The 23,475-nt window shown below is 35.1% G+C and overlaps 2 protein-coding genes and 1 pseudogene across 3 annotated transcripts; 1 reads left to right on the top strand and 2 right to left on the bottom strand.

The window, feature by feature from the left end:
• Positions 1-4,765: 4,765 nt before the first annotated feature.
• Positions 4,766-6,870, bottom strand: LOC106370500 (annotated as a pseudogene).
• A 154-nt stretch (positions 6,871-7,024) lies between these two features.
• LOC125574869 (protein GFS12) lies at positions 7,025-13,979 on the top strand. 2 transcript variants are annotated; one of them, XM_048771089.1, is made up of 16 exons: positions 7,025-7,266; positions 7,353-7,465; positions 7,544-9,583; positions 9,752-10,079; positions 10,185-10,400; positions 10,510-10,582; positions 10,669-10,874; positions 10,973-11,035; positions 11,365-11,573; positions 11,652-11,763; positions 11,870-12,355; positions 12,441-12,733; positions 12,818-13,061; positions 13,158-13,231; positions 13,313-13,448; positions 13,593-13,979. In XM_048771089.1, the coding sequence occupies exons 1-16, from the start codon at positions 7,132-7,134 to the stop codon at positions 13,770-13,772; spliced, it is 4,908 nt and encodes a 1,635-aa protein (XP_048627046.1). In that variant the 5' UTR covers positions 7,025-7,131; the 3' UTR covers positions 13,773-13,979. The 2 variants fall into 2 exon arrangements, with proteins under 2 accessions (XP_048627046.1, XP_048627047.1); XM_048771090.1 differs by having other exon boundaries at positions 13,611-13,979.
• Positions 13,980-14,200: 221 nt separating this feature from the next.
• On the bottom strand, positions 14,201-15,878 carry LOC125595194 (protein CANDIDATE G-PROTEIN COUPLED RECEPTOR 7). Its single transcript, XM_048771091.1, has one exon. The coding sequence runs from the start codon at positions 15,727-15,729 to the stop codon at positions 14,401-14,403; it is 1,329 nt and encodes a 442-aa protein (XP_048627048.1). The 5' UTR covers positions 15,730-15,878; the 3' UTR covers positions 14,201-14,400.
• Positions 15,879-23,475: the final 7,597 nt, after the last annotated feature.

Genomic DNA, 23,475 nt, shown 5'->3' on the forward strand with positions numbered 1-23,475 from the left:
ACCCTGATTAACTCTCTTATTTCTCACCTTCTTCGGTTCTCCACATCGTCATCTTCTCCAAAATTGTTCATCCTAGAAATTTCAAGCTTACTAATTAATCAAGCAAATTTAACCCTACTGATGATTGGATCCTAAACTCTTATAACTCGAGGTTTGTGTTCTAAGTTTGTTTATTTCTTTTTGTTCACGTTGCGTCTAAGCCGTTAACTCTAGTTCCTCCTTCCATCTATCTTTCATGGCGGACCACTGTATGGTTATCGCCGGTGAATGGAAGATATACGACGACGGTTCAACCCCGTCGCTATGACCATGACTTTTGGGATCCTTTTTCCTCGACGACACACTTGGCGGTTCTCATGCCCCGAGGTGATGGTTGGCATCAATGTAACCAAAATCGCCCCACACATCATTCATTGCACCACCGGTAATGCGTTCGACCACACTCTGCTTATCTCGGGGGTACTACCAAATTATTGGAAGCCTGAACCAGACGACACCGGCGTACATCATCATAATTATCCAGATGTACACCAGTATTCATCGCCCACACGTACAACTCACCGGCTACATCCAACACCGGCGTACATCATCACAATTATCCGAATGGACACCAGCCTACGCGTCCACACGTACACCCCACCAGACGACATCCAACTCACCCCAACCTCCCCTGTTACCCCTCAAGTGTCCGAGACTAGGCTACATTTTCAAAGTGCATAAATCGTTGTACATGTATATACCTTGATACATGTATAGCTTCATACATGTATATACATTGATACATTGATAGCTTGATACATATATATATACACGTTGTGTGTTTTGTGTGTTTTTTTGTGTACTTGATATTTCAAATTGTTATATTTATTGTTGTACACAACACATTTATGCTTTCATTTTTCTGTACATATTGAATTTGCACTTTAGATGAAGCTTATCTATATATATAAAGTTGGCTTTTTCCCTTCTTATGACATGTGGAAGGGGGGTTTGTTGACATGTGTCTTCATGTTTTTTTTTGTATTTTAAATCCTTCTTCTTTTAAATTATTACAATTTACTCCATAAATTTCTAATTGTGTACTATCTAATCCTTCTCGCACTTATTGGTCCGAAATAAATAAAATAATATAAATATATTTTAAATTTTAAATTTATTAATAACTAAAAATACATAAACTTTCACCATTTTATTATTTTTTTACTAATTTTTCTTATTTTATTTACAAATTATATATTTATTAATAATCAAACTAAGAATAAGAAATTAGAGCACCAACACAAATAACCAAGAAAACTAGCCAGATGGAGAATAATAATCGAAAGACCAAAGCCACCAAGAAGCAGGAAGATATATGCTTAAAGCACCGGAATCACAACCAGTAGCTAAAAGGTAAGAAACATCTCATAAACTAAACACGAACATACAACACGACCATGCAAGTGAAAAAACACAAAGCTCTGGATAGAAAAGACCAAAGCTCCAAGAGAATAACTCCGCACACCTATACCAAAGGAAACATGGAAAGAAAAGAAACAACTTGAGGAATTGAGAATGGAAGACAACCACCAAAAAATCAAAAACTAAACTTGAGACCAAAAATTACCTTCCAAGCCCACATGGCATACCCGAACGAAAACACTATCTAAACCTCGAGTGGCAAACATGGTGAAAGGGAGAGCTACCAGAGATGCGATGAAAGCTGCAAAGAGATGCGAGAATAGTGAGGGAAAGAGAGACGAAACGAAATCAGCAAACTATGGAGCCGCACACGAGCTATGAAAGAGAGCATAGAAGTCAGAACACCAAAAACTAGATCTTGAAAACCAAGACGAGCAAAGACTATTGACGGTAAGCCAACGACGAGGAATAAAACATCAAAGACGACTAAACTCTGACCCAACCAAGGAGATGCAATTCCTAACATCAGCTGACATCTAAAGAAAAAGATAAGCAATCAATATTGACTGAAACAACCTACAATACCGTGAGAATCAACCGAACAACTGAAAACTCAGAAATCTGATCTACAACAAATATCATATAATCTTACAGGTGAAGAATCCAAAGAAAAACAAGAGAAAGAAGTGAGTCTTTTTCCGGTGATGGTGAGAAGCACCGCACACCAGAAAGGTACCGAACTACATAGACGGTGACGGCTCAAGTCAAAATATGGGAAGATGACAAAAAATATCTTAAAAGTTTTAATTTTCAAAAATATGAAAAAAATATAATACAATTTTGACGTTGAAACCGTTAATCTTAGAATTAATCAACAAATGCGTAGATGCAAAGTTATTGAAATTCAATAATCTTTTACGGTAGAGGTTCACTTCACTATTGACAAGTACTGTACACACAATAACACATTATTCAAAAAAAACAAACGCAAAATATATTAACCTATCACCTACTACTACATAACACATTAAAAACACCAAATAATGCTCTTAACAAATAAAAACGACAAAATAATTACATTATCTAAAAAATCATGTTCTTAGCAATAATAAAACAATATTCCGCGCGCAGCGCGGACACCCCCCTAGTACACTATAAGTTTGAGTCTTGTGTACATAATTTTCTTGAGTTTTAAAACTGTGTAAACATGTACACTATAAGTTCTAAGTACACATGGACATAGAATAATGTGTGCATTGTTTTACCATAACTCCAAAAGGTGGGTTCCTATGTCATTCCATGTATTTATTACTCATCAATTCTATTTGTTTTTACACATATATATCATTCTCATATATCTTAACATTTTTTTGTAGATGATTAATTGTCTTTATAGCTAGGTTGTCTACTTTATTTGTGTCTATGATTTATTGTCCATAGAGAAATCTTTAATAATATTCATGCATAAACTAGTTTCCCAGACATCATACATCTTCTTACGAATAAATTGAACAATTTACCAAACAAGAAACATGTTGCACATTTACAATAAAAAATCTCACTGTCCATACTCCCCAATCATCTTCCTTCTCCTCCCCGCACTCCATCATCAGTAGCACAGTCAGCTGCAACCAAAATTACACAATAAAAAAAAATCAATAAGCATCTGAGATTATGTACACATGTACAACACAAACGTCATTTACGCTTGTGTTCATTTAAAAATTCATCATGTATTTAATTACAATAATTTATTAAATTAGCTTGATCTGCATTTGTTCTCCATGATTTGCATGATTTGCATTTGTTCTACTTGATCTGCATTTTGTTTGATCTGCGTTTTTTGATCTGCGTCACCTATTCGAAGTTGGATGAAATCTCTCTGGCATTTCGAGTATCATCATTACATATATTGTTCGGGAAAATCGCATGAAAAACCTTGAAATAGCAGTTATTGACACATTAAACCTTGACTTTTTTTGACCAGCATTTTAAACTTCAAGGTGACATTTGTTTCAAAAAAAACCTCTAACCTGGCTTACCTGTTCATCAAGTAAAAAACTGACCAGTTGTACAGGTAAATGTGAAGATGTATCAGTCTTTTTTCTGAAAAAAATAATTATTAAATTAAAAAAAAAGAAAAAAATTAAGAAAATTAAATAAAAGTTATCAGAAAACAAAATAAAATTCACAAAAGTAAATAAAATTCGAAAAATAAAAAAAAATCAGAAAATTAATTAAAATTTCAAAAACAAATTAGAGTTAATTAAAATACAGAAAACTAAATAAAAAATCCATAAATAAATAAGATTAAATCAAATACATAAAATTAAATAAAAATTCAGAAAAATAAAAAAATAAAGAAAAATCGTAAAACAAAAAAAAAAGAAAATTCGAAATAGTTTTTTTTTAAATTACAAGATTATTTTTTATAGAAAATAAACATGTCATCATTGACGATAACAATTTCAAACATATCACTGATGATGATAGTGATTTCTCTCATCGTTATTGACATAGCTGTCGTCATGATTTCGAAAACTATCGTTAGAGATATGCCAAAAATGACATTTTTAATGGTTATGAAAGAAACCACCACCATCATCATTTATATGTTTGAAATATTTGTTGTCAAGGAAGATATGTTTGTTTTCTTTTGAAAAAAATCTTGTAATTTTAACCAAATAACTATTTTGAAGCGCGTGAAGTTAAACACGTGGGGATTTGCCTTCGGACCACTTAAAAATGTGACACTGTATAATCGATGATTCGAGCCACTCACAAAAGAGTGAAGATCAGTTAGTAAAGTGAGGCGGTGTATTTTCTTTTGTCGCCAAGTGAGGCATTTATAAAGCATGGTGAAGTTTTTTGACTTGGAGAGGTATTGGCCACATGTGAGCAGCTTTTTGGAGAGAGTGTTATTCTCCCAACCATACCATCTTTTCGACCATAAACATTGGTATCCGCATCTACCAAATGTCGGCGAGTGTAAAATTTTCTTATGTTCATTTCCAATAATTCTTCTTTTGTTTCTCTAATACAAAATTGTTGAAATTTGAGCTCGGACCAGGTGACATACTAGGAATAGTGTTCACAAATATACGAACGATAAAATTAATTGAATAATGTTAAAATCAATTAATTTGACTATTTTACCAAAAACAAAAAATCAATTAATTAGACTAGGTAGCTACTAAATCTCATTAGATTTGATCCATTGAATTGTAAAGCGACGACATGAAAGAGAATTGATAATCATCACGTAGAAAATAATTATGAATCAAATCTAAGAAAATCATAACTGAATAATTTTTGTTTTGTACTATTTCTGTCTCTTTTTGTCCCTTGGAAGTAGTACAAACACTTAACCCAATAAGCTCTGTTATATATATACTGTTCTGTTCCTGCAATGAACTAGACCGGATCATGAATGATCCAAGAGGCTAAAAACAGAATCAATAAATTCAAACCAAAATACAAATATCAGATTCATGAAGCTAACTGTACTAAACTCACAAAACAGCTCTAGTCTTAACTATCTTTATCAAACATGTGATCAGTTATGTATAGCCACTAAAGGGACACTAAAGCTTCAACTTCTTGTTGGGTCTCGTCAACTTGGCATCTTCATCGACTGTGATCTGCTGCTTTCATAAAAGTTTACCCCACGCAGATATGAGTAACGGAATCCAGAAAGTAACAGACTTTATAAAAATTGTGTGGGGAGAACGAAAAGCAAGTCGAAAGATGAGGTAAGGACAAAGGGTGCGAGGGAGATAACCTTGTGCTTTTTGTTTTTCTTCTTCTTTTTCTCTTCTTTTATCTTTTTCTTCTTTTTCTTTTTGCTTAGCTTAGTGTTCTCTATCTTATCGTCATCAGATGATACCTAAAACATGACGAAGAAGGCGTACGTAAGAACTGGTCAGTAGAACATATTCTCAAAGATAGTAGAAAGAATCAGGTACCTCGACGTCTTCAAAGGAGGCAACGTGTTGGATTCTTCTTCCTGAAATCGAAGTCCCACCTGAGATCAGTAGAGTATCATAAAAGATTAAGCCTTCACATTCGATACTTACCAGAGCCTTAAGAAAACTCGTTCTGCCACATATATATATTCCCCAATAACATTAACGTTGTGGATTATTTCACACGGCATTGGCTTGGATAAAAGCAAATCTCTCTATGTTAGTGTGCTATGTTGTTTGCACCGAACATCTAGGAATAACATTATTCTAACGTTTGAAGTGAGCTAAACTTAGTCCACAGTTACAATGGACTTATAGTGTGAAACTACATTCAGGCAAGCAGTCATTATGCATTTCATCTCAGGAATGCCAAACTACATATCCAAACTCTTTCAAAGCAACTATGAAATTAAGGAAAGCCAAAGGAATGCATCAACGCCCAATATTTATTTGCAACGATTTAGTGAAGTTTCAATACCACATACATCCTGCCCTAACATAAACTTTGAAACACAATTATACCCAAACATATAATATTTCCTGATGGATGCCACCCATAGTTTCTACTACATTATTCCACTTTTCACAGTTTTTCACCATTGAAGGGAGAGAATTGGGCTTGGTACCAATTCTCTTAACTAGAACTGAGCTACAATTTCGGAAGACCTTGTTCATATCCTAGCTCTCAAAGCTAATGTCCAACCAAAATACTAGAAAATCTATAATACCAGATAAGAAACAGAAGTGATTCTCCTTTTATTTAACGCTCTAGATAAATTTACAGAAGCGGACAGAGAACAAACTAAAGCAAATTACCGAAAATAATTACAATAACACCTTCATTACCAGTAACTTGCACTACCAGTAAGCTATTACAATATAGTCCTGCATTAGACTCAACAAGAACACCTTATTAGTACGTCAACAGATTATGCACAGCAACCTCAGCTCTCAGCTAATGCTGAGCTATCAACCGTGACTATAATCAACCAACAAACTCTTCAAGGCTAATTAAGTGGTCCTATACTATACTAACAAGAAGCCTTGTCGTCACAGGACGAGAACTAATCCTCTTTCGCTCCAATTCCAAAACTTTCAAACATACATCATCAAAGAGTCTTGTCTTAATGTAGTACTCACTCGAAGTAACGGAGGATCAATGGAAGACAACCCATTAGGATCTTGCAGCTTCCTTTCTAGAAACTTAGCTAAAGCCGCCGCTTTGTTCGTCTTTAAGGGTCCACCTGGATGAGCTAATCTGTATAGACATAACACATAGCAAAGTCGGAACTTCAGATTGAAAAGAAGAAAAAAGCCATAAAGGGTGAAAAAAAGAACCTGTGCAGCTGAGAGCGATAAGAGAAAGGAAGAGAAGCAAGTGGAGCGAATTTGCTTCCTCTGGGCTCTGAGAGCTCTCTCCTCATCTTCCGTCAGCTCCTCCATGCCTCCGCCTCCTCCCATTAAACCGATCAGAAACTTTCAAATATTTGACAAACCGAAAATCATACCGGACTATTAAACCGATCAAACCGGTATCGAACCAATTATGGAATAATTATTATTATATTTGGCGGTAACCGATTAAAACGCGGCGTTTTGAAGGGGAGGAATTAAGGAAACGCGGCGTGCTTGGCCGCGTTTGATTTGAGAAGGTCGCCGAGGTTGGTCGATCTTTCCCTAAGAAAAAAATATTGACGTCTCTCTTCAGATCGGAATCTCTTCGACATCAATAAGAATGCGAGGAATATACTGAGATAAATAAAGGATGCGAGGTGAAGCAAGTGAAGTTTGCTTCGATTGCCTCGAGCAACGGATCAAGTCGGACTTCTCCGATCAGATCGTCTTCTCTTACGGCCTCTCCGATTCTCCGCTTCCTTTCGGGTCCTCCGCCGTCGTTAAGGTAGTTCAGTATGCACAATTCATATGTAGATATAGATGGTGGGGGTATTGGAATTTGAAGCTGATTCGAGTGGTGATTTTGTGTAGGTTTCTGACTCTAGCGAGGAGGGAGTTTCAGCTTCTGATTTTGATTCTAGTTCATCACAGTTCGTTTTGGAGTATCTCCGCAAGGAAGAACATGGTTGCTTAGCCAACTACGTGTATGTTCAATCTTTTTCTCCTTGGCTAAATACTTGAATCTTCTCATATTTGTGATTGAGTAAACTTCCTTTTTGTAGTGAAAGACCTGGGAATTCAAACGATGATGTTGAATCTGATGAGAATTTGGATTGTTCACACTCCAAGGCTACGAAAGATGATGACAGAGAGTTAGGCATAGGCATAGAGAACATCACTTGCGAGTCTTCAGGTAGTTTTCCAAGCCGGAGAGCGTTGGCTGCACTTTTACCAATTGCTCAGATCAGCAAATGTTCGGCCTCTCATCTTCAAAAGCTTGCTTCTAGTTTCCTTTCTGAGTGCCCGGAAGATTATATTTTAGCCTCTCTAAATCGCCTGATTGGTGGAGAGTCATCTGGACAAGAAACTGAAAGTTTCCTTAGGCTTATTGGGTTACCGTTGTTAGAAGAGGAAAGCGATGTTCCATGTCTCAGGCATCCAAATCTGTCGCCGGTTCTAGGGGTTCTGACATCATCTGATTGTTTGGTCTCAGTGCTCCGCAAAGCCCCATTTACATTGGAAAACATTCTCTACTACAGTCCTAATGCTTTAAAGTCAGAGTGGCATAGAAATTTTATTATATATCAGCTGTTGTCTGTGTTAGCTCACTTGCATGGGTTAGGGATCTCCCATGGGGACATTCGTCCGTCAAAGATATTCTTGTCAAATTCGTTGTGGAGTTGGTTAAAGATCTATAGCAAGCCTGATTTAGGATCTGGAGATGCCAATTCGTCTGCCTCAAGAAAAAGTCTGTGTGTAGAGGGTTGTTATTCTTCTGGCCTTTATGCTGATCTTAAAATTTCTTCACATCTGGACTGGCAGACTATCTTTGATAAATGGTGGAAGGGAGAGGTAAGCAATTTTGAGTATTTACTCTTCTTAAATAAACTAGCAGGGCGAAGGTGGGGAGACCACACATTTCATCCAGTAATGCCATGGGTCATAGATTTCAGCAAAAAACCTGAAAAAGATAGTGACTCAGGCTGGCGGGATTTAAGGAAAAGCAAATGGAGATTGGCAAAAGGAGATGAGCAGTTAGATTTTACCTATTCAACATTTGAGATTCCGCATCATGTTTCAGATGAATGTCTGTCTGAGTTGGCTGTTTGCAGCTACAAAGCTAGGAGACTGCCACTGAGCGTCCTGCGTAAGGCAGTTCGATCTGTGTACGAGCCTAATGAGTATCCCTCTGATATGCAAAGGCTTTATGATTGGACCCCTGACGAGTGCATCCCTGAGTTTTACTGCGATTCCCGCATCTTCTCCTCTCTTCATCCTAGTATGTCTGATTTGGCTGTACCTCCATGGGCAAGCAGCCCCGAGGAGTTCATTAGATTGCATCGAGATGCTCTGGAAAGCCCCCATGTTTCATCTCGATTACATCATTGGATTGATATTACTTTTGGTTACAAAATGTCGGGACAGGCTGCTATTACTGCAAAGAATGTTATGCTGTCTTCATCTGAGCCAGCAGTACCAAGGTCGGTTGGACGCCGTCAGCTTTTTTTTCGGCCTCACCCGGTGCGCCTGCGTTTTTCCCGCGAGAAGGAACAAAGTAGAAATGAACAAGAAATGCATACGTTTCATGGCTTTGGGGTGGACAACAAGAGGTCTGTCATCCTCGAAGCTGATGAGTATTTGGAAGAAACGGAAGAGGCATCTGCATTTTCTGAACACGCATCACATCTAAGTCCTCAATATCACCTTTATCAAAACTTGGATGAGTCTCCTTTGCATGAATCTTGTAGTGAAAACACTAAAAAAGGTGATACTAGTCTTTCTGGAACTTCAAGAAACAAAGGCGTACCATCCGATATATGTTTGAATTATCTTCTTGAGCATATAGACGTGCGAGACGAAGTTTCTATAGAACCTCAGGAGTTGTTACTGTGGCGGCAAGATTTCTGCCTAGGAAAGGACATCGCAGGGGATATTTTCTCTATTGGCTGTGTCTTGGCGGAACTTTATTTGATGAGGCCGCTGTTTAACTCGGTGTCTCTGGCTACTTATTTAGAAGGTGGTGACTTACCTGGATTAATCAAGGAACTTCCTCCTCTTACCAAAGTACTTGTTGAAGCTTGCATTGAACGAGATTGGCGAAGGTATGTTGTCTCACCTCTTTTTGGTAAACCCTGGTCATCTTTGATACTCCACTGGCTTTATGACTCTCTCTGTGTGTGCTATATGCTGATAAAAAATGTAGTAACACGTTTTCTCCTTTTTAGATGTGTGACTGACTCTTTACTTTCTCTTCCTTTCGAAAAATTTAGGAGGCCGTCAGCAAAGAGTCTTTTGAACTCTCCGTATTTCTCAGCCACAGTGAAGTCAGCTTACTTGTTTGCTGCTCCACTTCACCTTTTGGCCAAAGGAGGAACACGCTTGTATTATGCTGCTAGTTTTGCCAAACAGGGGGCCTTAAAAGCAATGGGATCATTTGTGGCAGAGATGTGTGCTGCGTACTGCTTGCCACTGGTGACGACACCTTTATCTGACAACGAGTGTGAATGGGCTTATGTACTTATCAAAGAATTCACAAAATATTTGACACCAGTGGCTGTGCAAAGACTTGTCTTGCCTTCTATCCAGAAGATCTTATTGGTACGCATAGTTTGTTGGTTACCAGTGGAATCTGTTAATGTACTTACAATATCAGCTTACTGTAAAGTTCAGTTATTGTCGTCTGATGTAGTATCATATGCTTAGACGACAGGTTACTCGCATTTGAAAGTTTCTCTTCTTCAAGATTCGTTTGTGAGGGAACTATGGACTCGAATTGGAAAGAGAGTATACCTTGAAATGATTCATCCACTAGTCATATCAAACTTGTATAATTCTCCGGACAAGATTTCGGCTTCTGCAGCTTCTGTGCTGCTGATTGGTTCCAGCGAAGAGCTTGGCGCCCCTGTTACAGTCCATCAGGTGAGACAAGATTTCCTGTTCGTGTCAAAATTATTTTTAATATACCTTTCATCTGGTATGCTGTGTTTCAGAAATTCTGATTTGGATCCTGACTTTTCCCTCAATACAGACTATACTGCCTCTGATTAATTACTTCGGAAAAGGAATATGTACTGATGGGATTGAGGTGCTGGTTAGAATTGGTACACTCAATCTGTTGGTTTAAGCAACTTAGCTCTACATAGAAGATCCATATTAGCCAAGTGATTGTTATGTTGTAACTTTTCAGGGAGACTGTTGGGCGTGAACTACATTGTCAAACAAATGATGCCATTGCTTGAACATGTTGTTTGCTTCTGTATCGATCTATCTTCTATGAAAAAACCAGAGCCTGTCCATAGTTGGTGTTCTTTAGCACTGACTGATTGCCTACTCACACTCGATGGTCTAGTTGCTCTTATTCCAGACGAGTTACTTATACATGAACTAACCAAAGTATGTTACAAAAAATTTCAATCTCTTATCTTTATTATAGTTTTATGTCAACTGCTTATCTTTTCGTCTGTTGTTGTGGCTTGTCTATCATCACATAGGGTCGGTTGTGCCTACACGTAAGGATACTTATGCAGAAAAATCTGGAGTTGCGAGTCCTTCAGGTACTCTTGATATTCTTTCTTTGTTCTTCTATTTTCTTTATCAGTACCTTTGAGGGAGGTGTGAAGGATAATCATGTATATAATCAAGATGTACGACCTGGTTAAGGTGTCACTGAGTGTCTCACTGTAGATGATGAAAGAAAATAGTCTCCAAAAAATAATATTTAGCTAGATTTGTAAGGGTTCTGTACTAGTATTATTTCTGTAGGTATTTCCACTGCGAGGCATGCACCAATGCCTAATATATAATATCTATCAGTACACCTATTTTCTGCTCGTTGCAAGTATATGGAGCTTTCTTTTCAATGTTGTTTTCTTCGATGTTCCAGTTTGCTGCAATTTCCCTGATGTCAATTTGCCAGCGGATTGGACAAGAGTTGACTGCATTGCATGTTCTACCGCAGTTGAAGGAGCTTTTCGATGAATTTGCTTTCTCTGAGAAGAGTACTGATGTATCTGACTCTCTCAACTGGAAGATCAGGACTACAGAAAAAAATTCCCATCCAGAATCTCCAATCAAAAGCCGTATGGATCTTGTGTGCGTGTTTCACCTGATACATCGGTAAATAACTTTTGTGTGATTCCATTTTATGTCCTAACACTGTAGGAATGACAGGTTGCTTCTATATCCTTCTTTCGCCTCACTTCTTGGTATGGAGAAATTACGTCAGGGATGTCCAACCTGGCTACTACTCGAGCAATATCTGCTAAAGCATCATAACTGGAAGGTATCCTTTCCTCATATACGTTCTTCTGGTTTTTGTTGCAATAATATCTGATATATAGACATCCATAGAGCTATAGTCATTTATCACTGAATCTATTGTGATTCAGTGGGAATACACAGGACGATCCTCTCGATATAATATGGAAGCCAAGCCTGTGCTGAGCAAGGGCCCTGCGTCTAAGCACATTCCTAAGACATTGCTCAATGGATCTGGACGGGTAGTTCCCCAGTCGCAGGGCTTAAGAAACTCCAAGCACTTAAAACCTCATATACATGACCCAGTTGAAGGACAAGAAGAAGTCTTATGCCCTTTGGTGCATGAACCCTGGTCATGGTTTCCTAGTCCAGTAGCTTGTTGGGATGGACTTGACATTGGACGTTTTGGAAACCCCAAAGATGAGCAACGATGGAAAATTAGAGCATCTGTTTTGTCTTCAGCTCATGCCCACCGCGGAGCTCTAAGATCTTTAGTGGTTTCTGAAGATGAGTGTACAGTTTTCACCTCAGGTATTGATCCAGGGTTCAAGGGAAGTGTTCAGAAGTGGGAACTAGCAAGCTTAAGCTGTGTCTCTGGTTATCATGCCCATGAAGAGGTTGGTTCCTTGGCTTACTAAAGCTTTTCTTCAGCGCCAATTTATTCAAAATAGAAAGCATCTAATTTTTTGTTGTATATTTTAGGTTGTTAATGACATCAGTATTTTGTCTTCCACCGGAAAGATAGCATCTTGTGACGGAACAATACATGTGTGGAACAGCCAAACCGGGAAACTAATATATTTGTTCTCCGAATCACCTGCGGATCAAGATCAAGCTTCCTCATATCTGTCATCAAACAATAATTCCAATCAGTCTAATAGACATGTGTCACATGGGTTATCAAATGGGATATTCGATGGAAACATGTATACATGTATGCATTATTTAGAGTACATGGATCAGCTTGTTGTCGGAACCGGATCCGGAGCCCTCAGGTAGAACAGTATCCACTACACTAAAAAATTCATAACATGTAAGCATTAGAGATAATATGCAATTATTTCCACTGTACAATTCAGGTTTATCGATCTAGCAAGAGGCCAGAAGCTTCAACTTTGGAGTGGAGAATCTTTTGAATCTGGGTCTACTTCTCTCGTATCTGCTCTTTGTTCAGGAGGATCTCATACAAAACAAGGAGACGGAGCATCAGTATCACCTTCTTGGATTGCAGCTGGTTTTAGTTCTGGCCAGTGTAAGTTATTTGACGTGAGGGAAAGTGGGGTTATTTCCTCGTGGAGAGCTCATGACGGATATGTGACCAAGGTGAATTAAGTTTCTCATTCCTCCCAAAACCAATATAAATTCGTAAAGTCAATATATATGGCTTCTCATTTACGAACTTTTTCTTCTTTCTTGCAGTTAGCGGCGCCTGAGAGCCATTCACTTGTTTCCAGCTCCCTTGACAAAACCCTACGTATATGGGACTTGAGGAAGTGAGAAAAACAATCATCACAGTTTTTTTTTTGTAAGTTTACATGTAATAACAACGGGTTTGTTTTTTTGTGGTAAAACAGGAGCTGGACACCAGAGCCTTTTGTTGTTAAAGGACACAACGACGGTGTTTCAGGTTTCTCCCTCTGGGGGAAAGACGTTATCTCCATCTCAAGAAACAACATTGGGGTTTTCTCACTGTCAAAGTCTCAAGACGAGGTAGTTTCCCACTCCTTATCGAGATTTTCACGTTAATGAGTTAAAACCAAACACGCGTTGATCAATTTTGCTATATTGCCTGAACAAATATTAGAAATTATAGAATTCCTGGTGAAATCAAGATAAAGTATGTGAGGATGACAGGTTTTGTTCAATTGTCAGGACGAGCAACAGCAGCAGCAGCAGCGGATTATACCACAGAAACTGTATATGGCCGAAAAGGGAGGAAGAGTGAGGTCGGACTTATCGACCATTTGTGTTTTACCATTCTCCAGGTTGTTCATCGTTGGAGCACATGATGGTTACTTGAGAATCTGTTGTTGAATGAAACTACAATGCGAAATATATATTTACCATATAATGTTTTTTACAAATTATGTTGCCTCTGTAATTTTTTTTTTTGTCTTCAAGTTCAAGGAGACGAAGAGTGTACTGGTTTGTCTATACGGTGTATGTTATGTTCTCTGTTTTTACAAGAGAAACTGTTTGTAGTTCTTCTCTGCTAACAAAAACAAACAGTTTTTCTTCTTATTTTGGATTTTGGCCATTGTAAGACTACATTAATCTATAATCGGTCAATTTATCGTATTAAACTAAAAGCTAACTAGTGATAAATTTGATTAAGGGGCTATACATCAATTGAATTGGTCCCTTCTAAGAACTTAGTAAGTAGAGTCAATGAGACGACGATTTTTGAAACAGTGATTGAAAGTTGAAACACATCATCGCATTTTGAATAAGCACAAACGATAAACTGTGAAGAAAACTATATAAAAGCGTGGAACATCTGTAACAATGAAATTTCCATGTAAAAGAAAGAACAAAAATTTAACAGAAAAAGAAAGTTGCAATATCAGACGACTTTAACATAGAACTCTGTCTTCACAGAGCTTTCATCAACACATAAAAAGAATAAATCTCCCGAGTCCTTACCCATAAAAATCCTCCAATTTCAAAGCTCAAACTCATCATCTCGAAGAGCCAAAGCAGCAGCTTCTTCTTCATCATCATCAACAGCAAAGTACTCATTCTTCTCCTCAGGCCTAAACATATAAAACATAATCACATAGAACACCAAACTCACAATCTCCTCCGCTGCAAAGCTCACCCACTGGTACTTATAAGCCGCAATCGTCTTCAACGCAAACACAACAATCCTCGTGAAGTAAAGATACCCAATGACAACAATGTAAAACTGCCTAAACAACGTCAGCTTCGACAAGTTCCTCGCAGCTTTCCCATCTGTCTTCGATGTCTCCCTCAACGATCGAATCGACCATACAATAGGGAAGATAATCGCACAGCAGCAAATGATATCAACCAACAGGAACACTTGGTTCCACGTAACCCAATCTTTGATAAAAGGTCCAGTCTCACCGATCACAATCGAAGCGATATTGGCTAGCACCTGAAGCGGGATCACAATGATCAACACGTTCTTCTCCTTCTCCTGCAAGAAGGGCTTCAAGAATGACCATCCCGTTCCGATCAAGATAATCACAGTGAATAGAAGAACAACACGGATGAATTGGAAGATGTAGAAGAGTATATCCCAGCCATGAGGCGTCCCCGTGATCTTCACGTAATGCTTATCCTCTGCCGCGCAGATCAGATTCAACGATTTGATCAGAAGCAGCCCCGCCATGAGGAGATGGATCCGATGCACAACTCTCTTATTCGTCCAGCAGGTATAGCTCCAGTAACCTAAAAACGCCACGTAGCAGAGGAAGAAGAAGGAGTAGAGAGACGGCAGCTGAGTGGCTCCCGCGGGGAGATAGTCCTTAGATCCGTTGGGATCTTTGTTATACATCTCCGTGCGAACCGCCATGGAGACCTTCGTCTCCGGGACGCAGTTCGCGAAGAAGAGAGAGTACTCGTTCGGGGAAGTGACCGGGTACGAGTGGTTGAACCGCGAGTTCGGCGGAGGAGACAGATCTCGGAACGTGAAGAGGTGCGTGAGGTAGTGGGAATCGAGGACGCAGAATCTAGCGTTCTGCTGCATCTCGAGGAGGACCTGGAGGAGGGACTCTTCCGAGAGGAGGAAGAATCCGAGACGCGACGGGTCGGGGTTCGGATCCGAGGAGGTGGAGACGACGGAGACCGAGGAGACGGAGACGGTGACGTGGCCGGTGTGTGTGAATCCGAATTTTTCGAAGAGGATCATGGGGCGGGCGTCGTCGGAGATTACGAGGGATTTGATCTCGGCTGTGGAAGGTGGGATCACGGCGAGGAGCGCGACGGAGAAGAGGAGGATGGCGATTGCAGGGGGCATTTTCGTCATTGTTGTAGTTGAGAGACAGAGACGTGTGGGATCGGGATCAAATAACCGTCGGCGGATTTTGATTTTTAGTTATATAGTCTTCAGTCTATCTCAGATCTGAGACAAATGTATGCGTCATTTTAATTATACTTTCCAACTATGTATAGAAATGTTTATTTTACTAGGATTAATAGAGTCTTTAATAGGATTAGGTGATGACCAGCAACATGCGCTGCGTGAAATTATATAAAACAATTTATGTTTCTTTGTAAAACAAAAAATTAGAAAACATCATTTTTACTATATACTTCACCCGTATTTAAAATATTAATATTTTAGATTTTATTTTTGTACTTGAAAGATTCATGTTTTAAATTTTAGTTAATGCACTTTGTTTTAAAACTAAAACATAAATTAAAATCTAAAAATATGAATAATAGAACTCTATTAAGAATCAAGTAAAACTTAGCCGGAAAAAAAAAGAATCAAGTAAAACTAATAACAAAGCTAAAATAAAAGTATGTATTTAATTAAGCCCTTTCTCAATAAAGTATGTATTTAATTTTTATTACTATGTGTGCAAATCATATGTATTTAATTTTTATTAATATGTGTGCAAATCATAAAACATAAATGTTTCAAATACGGAGTTAGGCCCGTGCATTTTAACATGTATCCGAAAACTCGAACTGGAACCGTTCTAAAAATACTCGATCTGGAACCGAATCAAAAATTTACAAGTAGTTTTTGGGTCTAAAATTTTTTTTACCCGAAAGAATCGGAAACGAAAGGAACCGACCCGAACAGATCCGGACCCGAAAAGAACCGATCCGAATAGACACGACCCGTTAAAAACTGATTTGTATCCGAATTAAAAACATGTATATCCAAAACTATGATTTTTTGTGTTCTATTTTATATATATGTTGTTTTATGATTTAGTTGAAATATCTTTTGTTAACAACATTTGTTATTATTTTGTCACATTTTTAATTAATATGAAGTTTTAAAATGTAAAATGTAGAGTTTAAAAATGTTATATTTTAATTATTAATAGTTTTCATTTAAATTATTTTATAAAATTTCAGATATATATGATAAATATCGACTAAATTTGATGGAGTTAGGTATGTCATGTCCTTTTCATATCTTAAATACCCGAATCCGATCCGGGTATTTTATGAGTATTTTAATTATAGACCGAACCGATTCGAACCCGAGAAGAACTGACCCGAACCAAAAATTTATTAGTACGTAATGGGTCTAAATGTTTAAAACCCAAAATATCCAGATCCGAAAGGAACCGGCCCGAACCCGATCCGAAGACCCGAACGCCCACCTATACGGAGTGAATGAAATTTTAAATGGTGGGGAATTATGAGGGGATTCACTTGTATGCTATGTGCTTATATGCAAGAATACCATACAACTCTTTTTTAATTTGTTGCATAAAATAACTCATATTTATGAGAAGATATTACCATATTAGTTACATATATTCTTCGGTAATCTCAAATAATATATACTAGAATAAGAACTGCGCAAGTAAATTTATATGAAAATTATTCAAGAAATATCGTATGGAAAAAAAATTTATATTATTGATCGAATTAATATATTTGCCCCTTAAACAATTTTATAAAAAATTTTTGTCAATTACATAATTTGTTTACTAATGAACTGATCTCATTTTTAAAAATATTTTAGGTCAAAAAATTATTTATCGCATAAAAACCTAACGTTTAGGTCGAAAAATTTTATGTATACTATTTGGTTACAATGAAACTATGTGAGCTCGGTTTTATATCATGATTTAGCAAATTAAAAGTTAATTATGGTTATGAGAAGTTTACGTTCACGTGCTAATCCTATCTATCTTCGATATTTTACTCATTTTTGTGTCATTTTGGTTATTGCTCGATATAAATATTGATTTTTGAGTTTATTCTCATTTTTTTCTTTTATTTTGGCATGAGATTTAAATTTTTTTTAAGATTCAAAATTATTAAAGAGATACATACTTAGGTTAAGTTCTTCGCCTTTTGCAGAATAAATATTTATTTTATATTTTTTTGCAAAATATGAAATAATAAAATAATAATTATATATTAAATAACTAAAAAATCAGTTACTATTATGTAATAAATTGGCTTGCACATATAAATCAAATGATCGGTCTTATTTATTCGCAACAATTTTAGAATAAATAAGTCAAAACAATCAATCTTATCTATCGTATATGATATATAATTAAATTTAAACAATATGAAGTATATATATATATATATATATATTTGCATAAACACCTATTAAAATAATATTATTTATTTATATGATTTTATTATCATTGTATCTTATTATAGAAAAAAATTTAAACATTGATCACAAAAGTTTATGTGAGGCTTTTAACAATTTTAGTAATTTATACTCGTTTTGAAAAATTCAAAATACAACATATACAAAAAAAACTAAAATTTTAATATATGATTAATGTAATTGTGTAATTTATTTTAATAGTAAAGAATTAAAAAAAATGATAGAAAACATACAGATTATTAGCAAATCTTCATTATTTAAAATCATTAATTACTATATTTATCATAATCACATTATGTAATTCCGTAGGGTTTATTTAAGGAAATAATATATAATAAATAGTCATCTTGCTTTAGTTAATATCATATGATATCATATAGTTGGTATTAAATGTTTTTAGTGAGATATAAAAATCGAATTGGACCAACATGTTTTTCAATTTCAATGTGAAGCTGACATGTAGGATTAATTAACTACCTAATTGATTGACACATAAGCAAAATGTCTTTTTTAATTATTACAAAATTAAGGTTACATTTTTTCAAATGTTCTTCGATTAATATATAGTGGATGAGATTAGTTTGCTTAAATTATAAGTTCTATTTATAATTTAACTAAATATTTACTTGTTTTATAGGAAATTAGACTGCACGACAAACAATTTTTTTTATAATTCACCATCTATCTAATTCACTTAAGTGATTAGGATACACTTTATATAATGCCTCTGATTGGTGATATACAGTGTTAAATTAAATTTGAGATGTAGCATGTACTGTAATTCAATTTAATTTGCAGTAAAAATTAAAATAGATCCATAACACAAGTGGAGAACATGCATCCAAATAGTGCACCTAGGGACAAATCCAAAGGAATTGTATACAGGGTGCAGTATTGGTCATAAAAACTAAATCAACATGAAAGAAATTCAATTCGAACTCAAGATATTATGGGGAAATAGACTGATTTTTACCATTTGATCCACTGAAACTTTAGTGCTTTACATGTAAAATTTACAATATCAATAAATTTGTGGGTGCACTTGTTATCACACTTGTTAACATTGTAAGCATACTTTTTTACTCGATATATATGATATTTATTTTGTAATTAATCTATTCTATTAAAACAGAAGTATAAAATAATATTTGCCTATTTTTAAGTGGGTTCTTACGGTTATTATTTTTTTTAACTTATTCTAATCACTTTATTTATTGTCTTTTCTAATTAATTCGACTTCAGAAGAAAAAAACATAACTTACATATTTTTAATTATTTTATTATATTTTTACATTATTTTTTTTATTTTTCCAAACTACTTCATAAATGACATTTACCATAATAACTCGACATAATTTATTTTACGTGTTAATCTTAATAATTTCACAGGTTTGAATGAAATTGTTTTATTCGTGACGAGAATTTAAGCTGGTTAACAATTTTTTTTTTTACAGAATTAGTTAGATATGGACATTCAAATAATGTTCGAGTACATATTGGTTTTTCGGATATTAGTTTTTTTTTTTAATTTTAAAATTAAACTATGTTTAAATATAATAAATTTCTGGTGGCGGTTCGAATATGATTCTTCTATGTACGGGTAGGTTCGTAAAAACCTAAAATTAGACAAATAATTTATGTGTTTAAAAATGTCACTACGTCATTTATAGAAAAGTAAAACCAAATCCTCGCGCCCAAAAACAAAAATCCGCGCGGACGCGCGGATCAAGCTATAGTAAAGGTTTATGTTTCATTACTTTGTAGATGTAAAATGCTAAGAAAATTTCACTACAGGATCCAAAACTTTAAAAAAAAAAAATTAAATTTGACCATGTGTGGCCTAGGCCTAGGACGGATCGGGTATCCGGGCAATTTTAAGGTATCCGGATTCAGATCTTTATCCGGCGGATCCATAATTTAACTATCCTTATCCGGATCCGAGGTTCTCGGATATCCGGGTGTCGGATATCCTTCTAAAAATTGTAATATCTGGCGGAAACCCGGATCCGGATTTGGATCTTTAAATAAATAAAAAATAATATTAATATATATAAAATATTAACAATAATTAAAAAAATAAAAATATATATAATATCTTTAATTATTTCTATGTATAATATTACAAAATTTACATAAAATTTATATATACTATTATAAAAATGAAAATATATTAAATAAAATTAATTTATATATATATTACTATTTTTGACTACCGAACGTGATAATTCAGCCGTTGATACTTTGATATCATCAAAGGAACAAAAACTTGATTTTTAAAAGAAAGTGCAACAAACAGGAAAAAAAAAAGTTATGAGATGACTGAATTATGAATGCAATATAAAGCCAAAAAGTTAGATTTTAAAGACATAAAAGAGGGAAGTAAATTATTGCTAAAAGACTTAGATATTGCCCCCGTTCGAAACTACGCTAGGCGTAACGCGTACGGTCGAGTGACGCCTAGCGCTGAATCAATAAATTGGAGAATATACGGGGAATAATCGGGGATTTATTTTAGGGCATTTTTGTATAATGACGTATATATTTAATATATTGCTACAATGTACAATAAAATCATAGTGGTGTGGTGGTTTTGTGTTTTTAATTAACACCTCCCAGCTCAGTTTCGAAGCACATTTGGTGCGAATTTTATGTATTTTCGAGTTTTCATTTAAGGAGGGGCAGCTTTGTCATTTACCAGCCATCTTCTTCATATAGGTTTTATTTCTCTGCAATTTTAATCACGACGGCTGCTGATTTTTTTTTCTCGATTTTCCATCATCTCTTTGTTTTTTCTTGCAGTTTAAGTACATATGTCATAGATCTTATGTAGAACATTTGGTTTCTGGGTTAAAAAGAACAAAAACTTGAGATTCTCCTACCATCCGATTTTTTTACCCGATTAGATTGAAATCGCCACGGTTCACAACCGTTTAACGTTTATCCACCGCGTTCTCGTGTCAAGCCGCCGCGTTCTCGTGTCAAGCCGCCGCGTTTTAGAACAAGAGATATTGCTGATATTAATAATCGCGAATACATTTGATATGAACAAGAATGAATCGTATGAAAACGACGTCAAGATCAACAACCATCTTCGATTATACACAATTTGTTTGGATAATATTTTATGAATTTTGGAGGTTTTGGATGAAATTTATCTGACTATTATTGTTGCTGTTGTATTAAATTTGTATAATAATTATGCATTCATGTAATTAAAAAAATTGTTAAATTGTTTTTGTAATATTGTTATTGTCTAAATCTAGTTTTTTTTTTTTGCTCTATTCAATGCAAATATTGTTTTAGTTTATGCATGAGGCAAAAGAGGATCGTTAAACTGCTATTGAATTGAGGCTTGTTGGCGACTTGAATGTCATGGGATGGTAATTCTCTTGAAAGCTAACTGTAATTTTGATCTTACGGGTGTGTATATTAAACTAGGTATTATGTTGTGGCTTCAAACTATGTCATCGAGTAATGTTATGAAGGGTAAGAAATTGGTAGAATTCTATGTAGCAGCCTAGAAAAATGTACTGGTTCTACAAGCAAAGTGAAGAGATAATTCTTGAATCTTTGGATGGTAGTCGCAGACGGTGGCGGAGCCATGAATATTTTTGACTGGAATCATAATATATAAATTTAATATTTAAGTTAGAAATATATAGTTGATGCCAAAAAAGGTTGGAAATATATATTATTATAACAGAATTTTTTTTTACAAATTAATGGGGGCATATAATTTTTTTAACTTTAATTAGTGGGTCAAATACCAAATATTGACTAAATATTATAATAATTTTAGAAAAAAATAAACTAAAAAACAATTTCCCCAATTTTAATGGGGTCAACCCCACTTGTCCATGTGTGCATCCGCGACTCGCAGAGGCCTTCTACCGTATGTAGAACTTCCATCCAGTGGTGGAGCCAGCAAAAAATTTCATTGGGGACAAATAATAATTATAAATAAAATTATTACTAAATAATTAATTTATTTTATAAATGCATTTTTGTCAAAAAGAAAATTATAAAAAATGGAAATATGTTTTTTTTCATGGTATACAATAAAAATACATATATTTAGATTATAAAAGGGGTTTTCTTTTAAAATATGAGCTCAAAATGATGGAAAGAATAAATATTTATTTGATGCTTACTAAAACCATCAGGTAAATTATTGTTGAAGAAAGAAAATCGTTTTCTTTATACCAAAATGGAAAAATGGTTTAATGTTTGCAAATCAAATAATGCAATATGATAATGCTAACACAAATATATTAAATGGCATTTGAAAACGGAAATAGTAGATCATTTAAACTGAGTTTTTGGGATTGATTACGTTTGGGGGGGGGGGGGGGGGGGGGGGAGGGGAGGGGGCAATAAATATTTGTGGCAGTCGAATTTTCTTCTTAGCATTTAAGGAAATTTTAAAATTTTATGGAGGGCAACTGCCCCCTACTTACCCTATGTAGCGATTCTTGGATTCACCCCTCAGGGTGAACCTCTAGGTTCACCAACCAATAGGATTGTGTTATTTCATATTTGAAATCTTTTAAAAAAGAAAACAAAATATTGTCAAATTATATTACTTTTTAAAAACTAATAGGTAAAAAATAAAAAATAAAAAATAGTAATAATTACAAAAAAAAAAAATTTAACGTCGTCAGCAAAACATTAAACCTTAAATCCTAATCCCTAAACCCTGAATTCTAAATCCTAAACCTTTTGGTAAACCCTAAACTCTAGGATAAATCTTAAACTCTAAATCAAAATCACTAAACACTAAAACACTCAAGGGTTTAGGGTTTAGGGTTTAGGGTTTAGAGTTTTAGGGTTTAGTGTTTTTATTTAGAGTTTATGATTTATCCAAGGGTTTAGGGTTTACCCAAAGGTTTAGAGTTTACCCAAGGGTTTAGGGTTTAGTGGCTGACGACGTTAAAAAGATTTTTTTTAATTCTTTTTTTCTGTAACTAGTTTTTTTTTTACTTTTTATTTTAAAAGTATAATATAACTTGACAATATTTTGTTTCCTTTTTTAAAAGATATCGAATTTGAATAATGAAATCCTATTGGTTGGTGAACCTAGAGGTTCACCCCTTAGGGTGAACCCAAGAATAACTCTTATATTAATGAATAAGGAATATTAGCAAACGCCCTTAACTATATCCATGAAGCAACATGGAATTAAGTACGGTTTAGAAACGGAATTTCTATAGAATAAACTAAGAGTTATTCTTGGTTTAAGAGATTTACCAACCAATAGGATTTCATTATTTCAAATTCGATATTTTTTAAAAAGAAAATAAAAAATTGTCAAGTTATATTATGTTTTTAAAATAAAAAAGTAAAAAAAATTAGTAGTTACAAAAAAAGAATTAAAAAAAAATATTTTTAACGTCATCAGCAAAACACTAAACCCTAAATCCTAATCCCTAAACCCTAAATCATAAACCCTAA

Source organism: Brassica napus (assembly GCF_020379485.1).
Source record: "Brassica napus cultivar Da-Ae chromosome C9 unlocalized genomic scaffold, Da-Ae chrC09_Random_69, whole genome shotgun sequence".
NCBI classification, from domain to species: Eukaryota; Viridiplantae; Streptophyta; class Magnoliopsida; order Brassicales; family Brassicaceae; genus Brassica; species Brassica napus.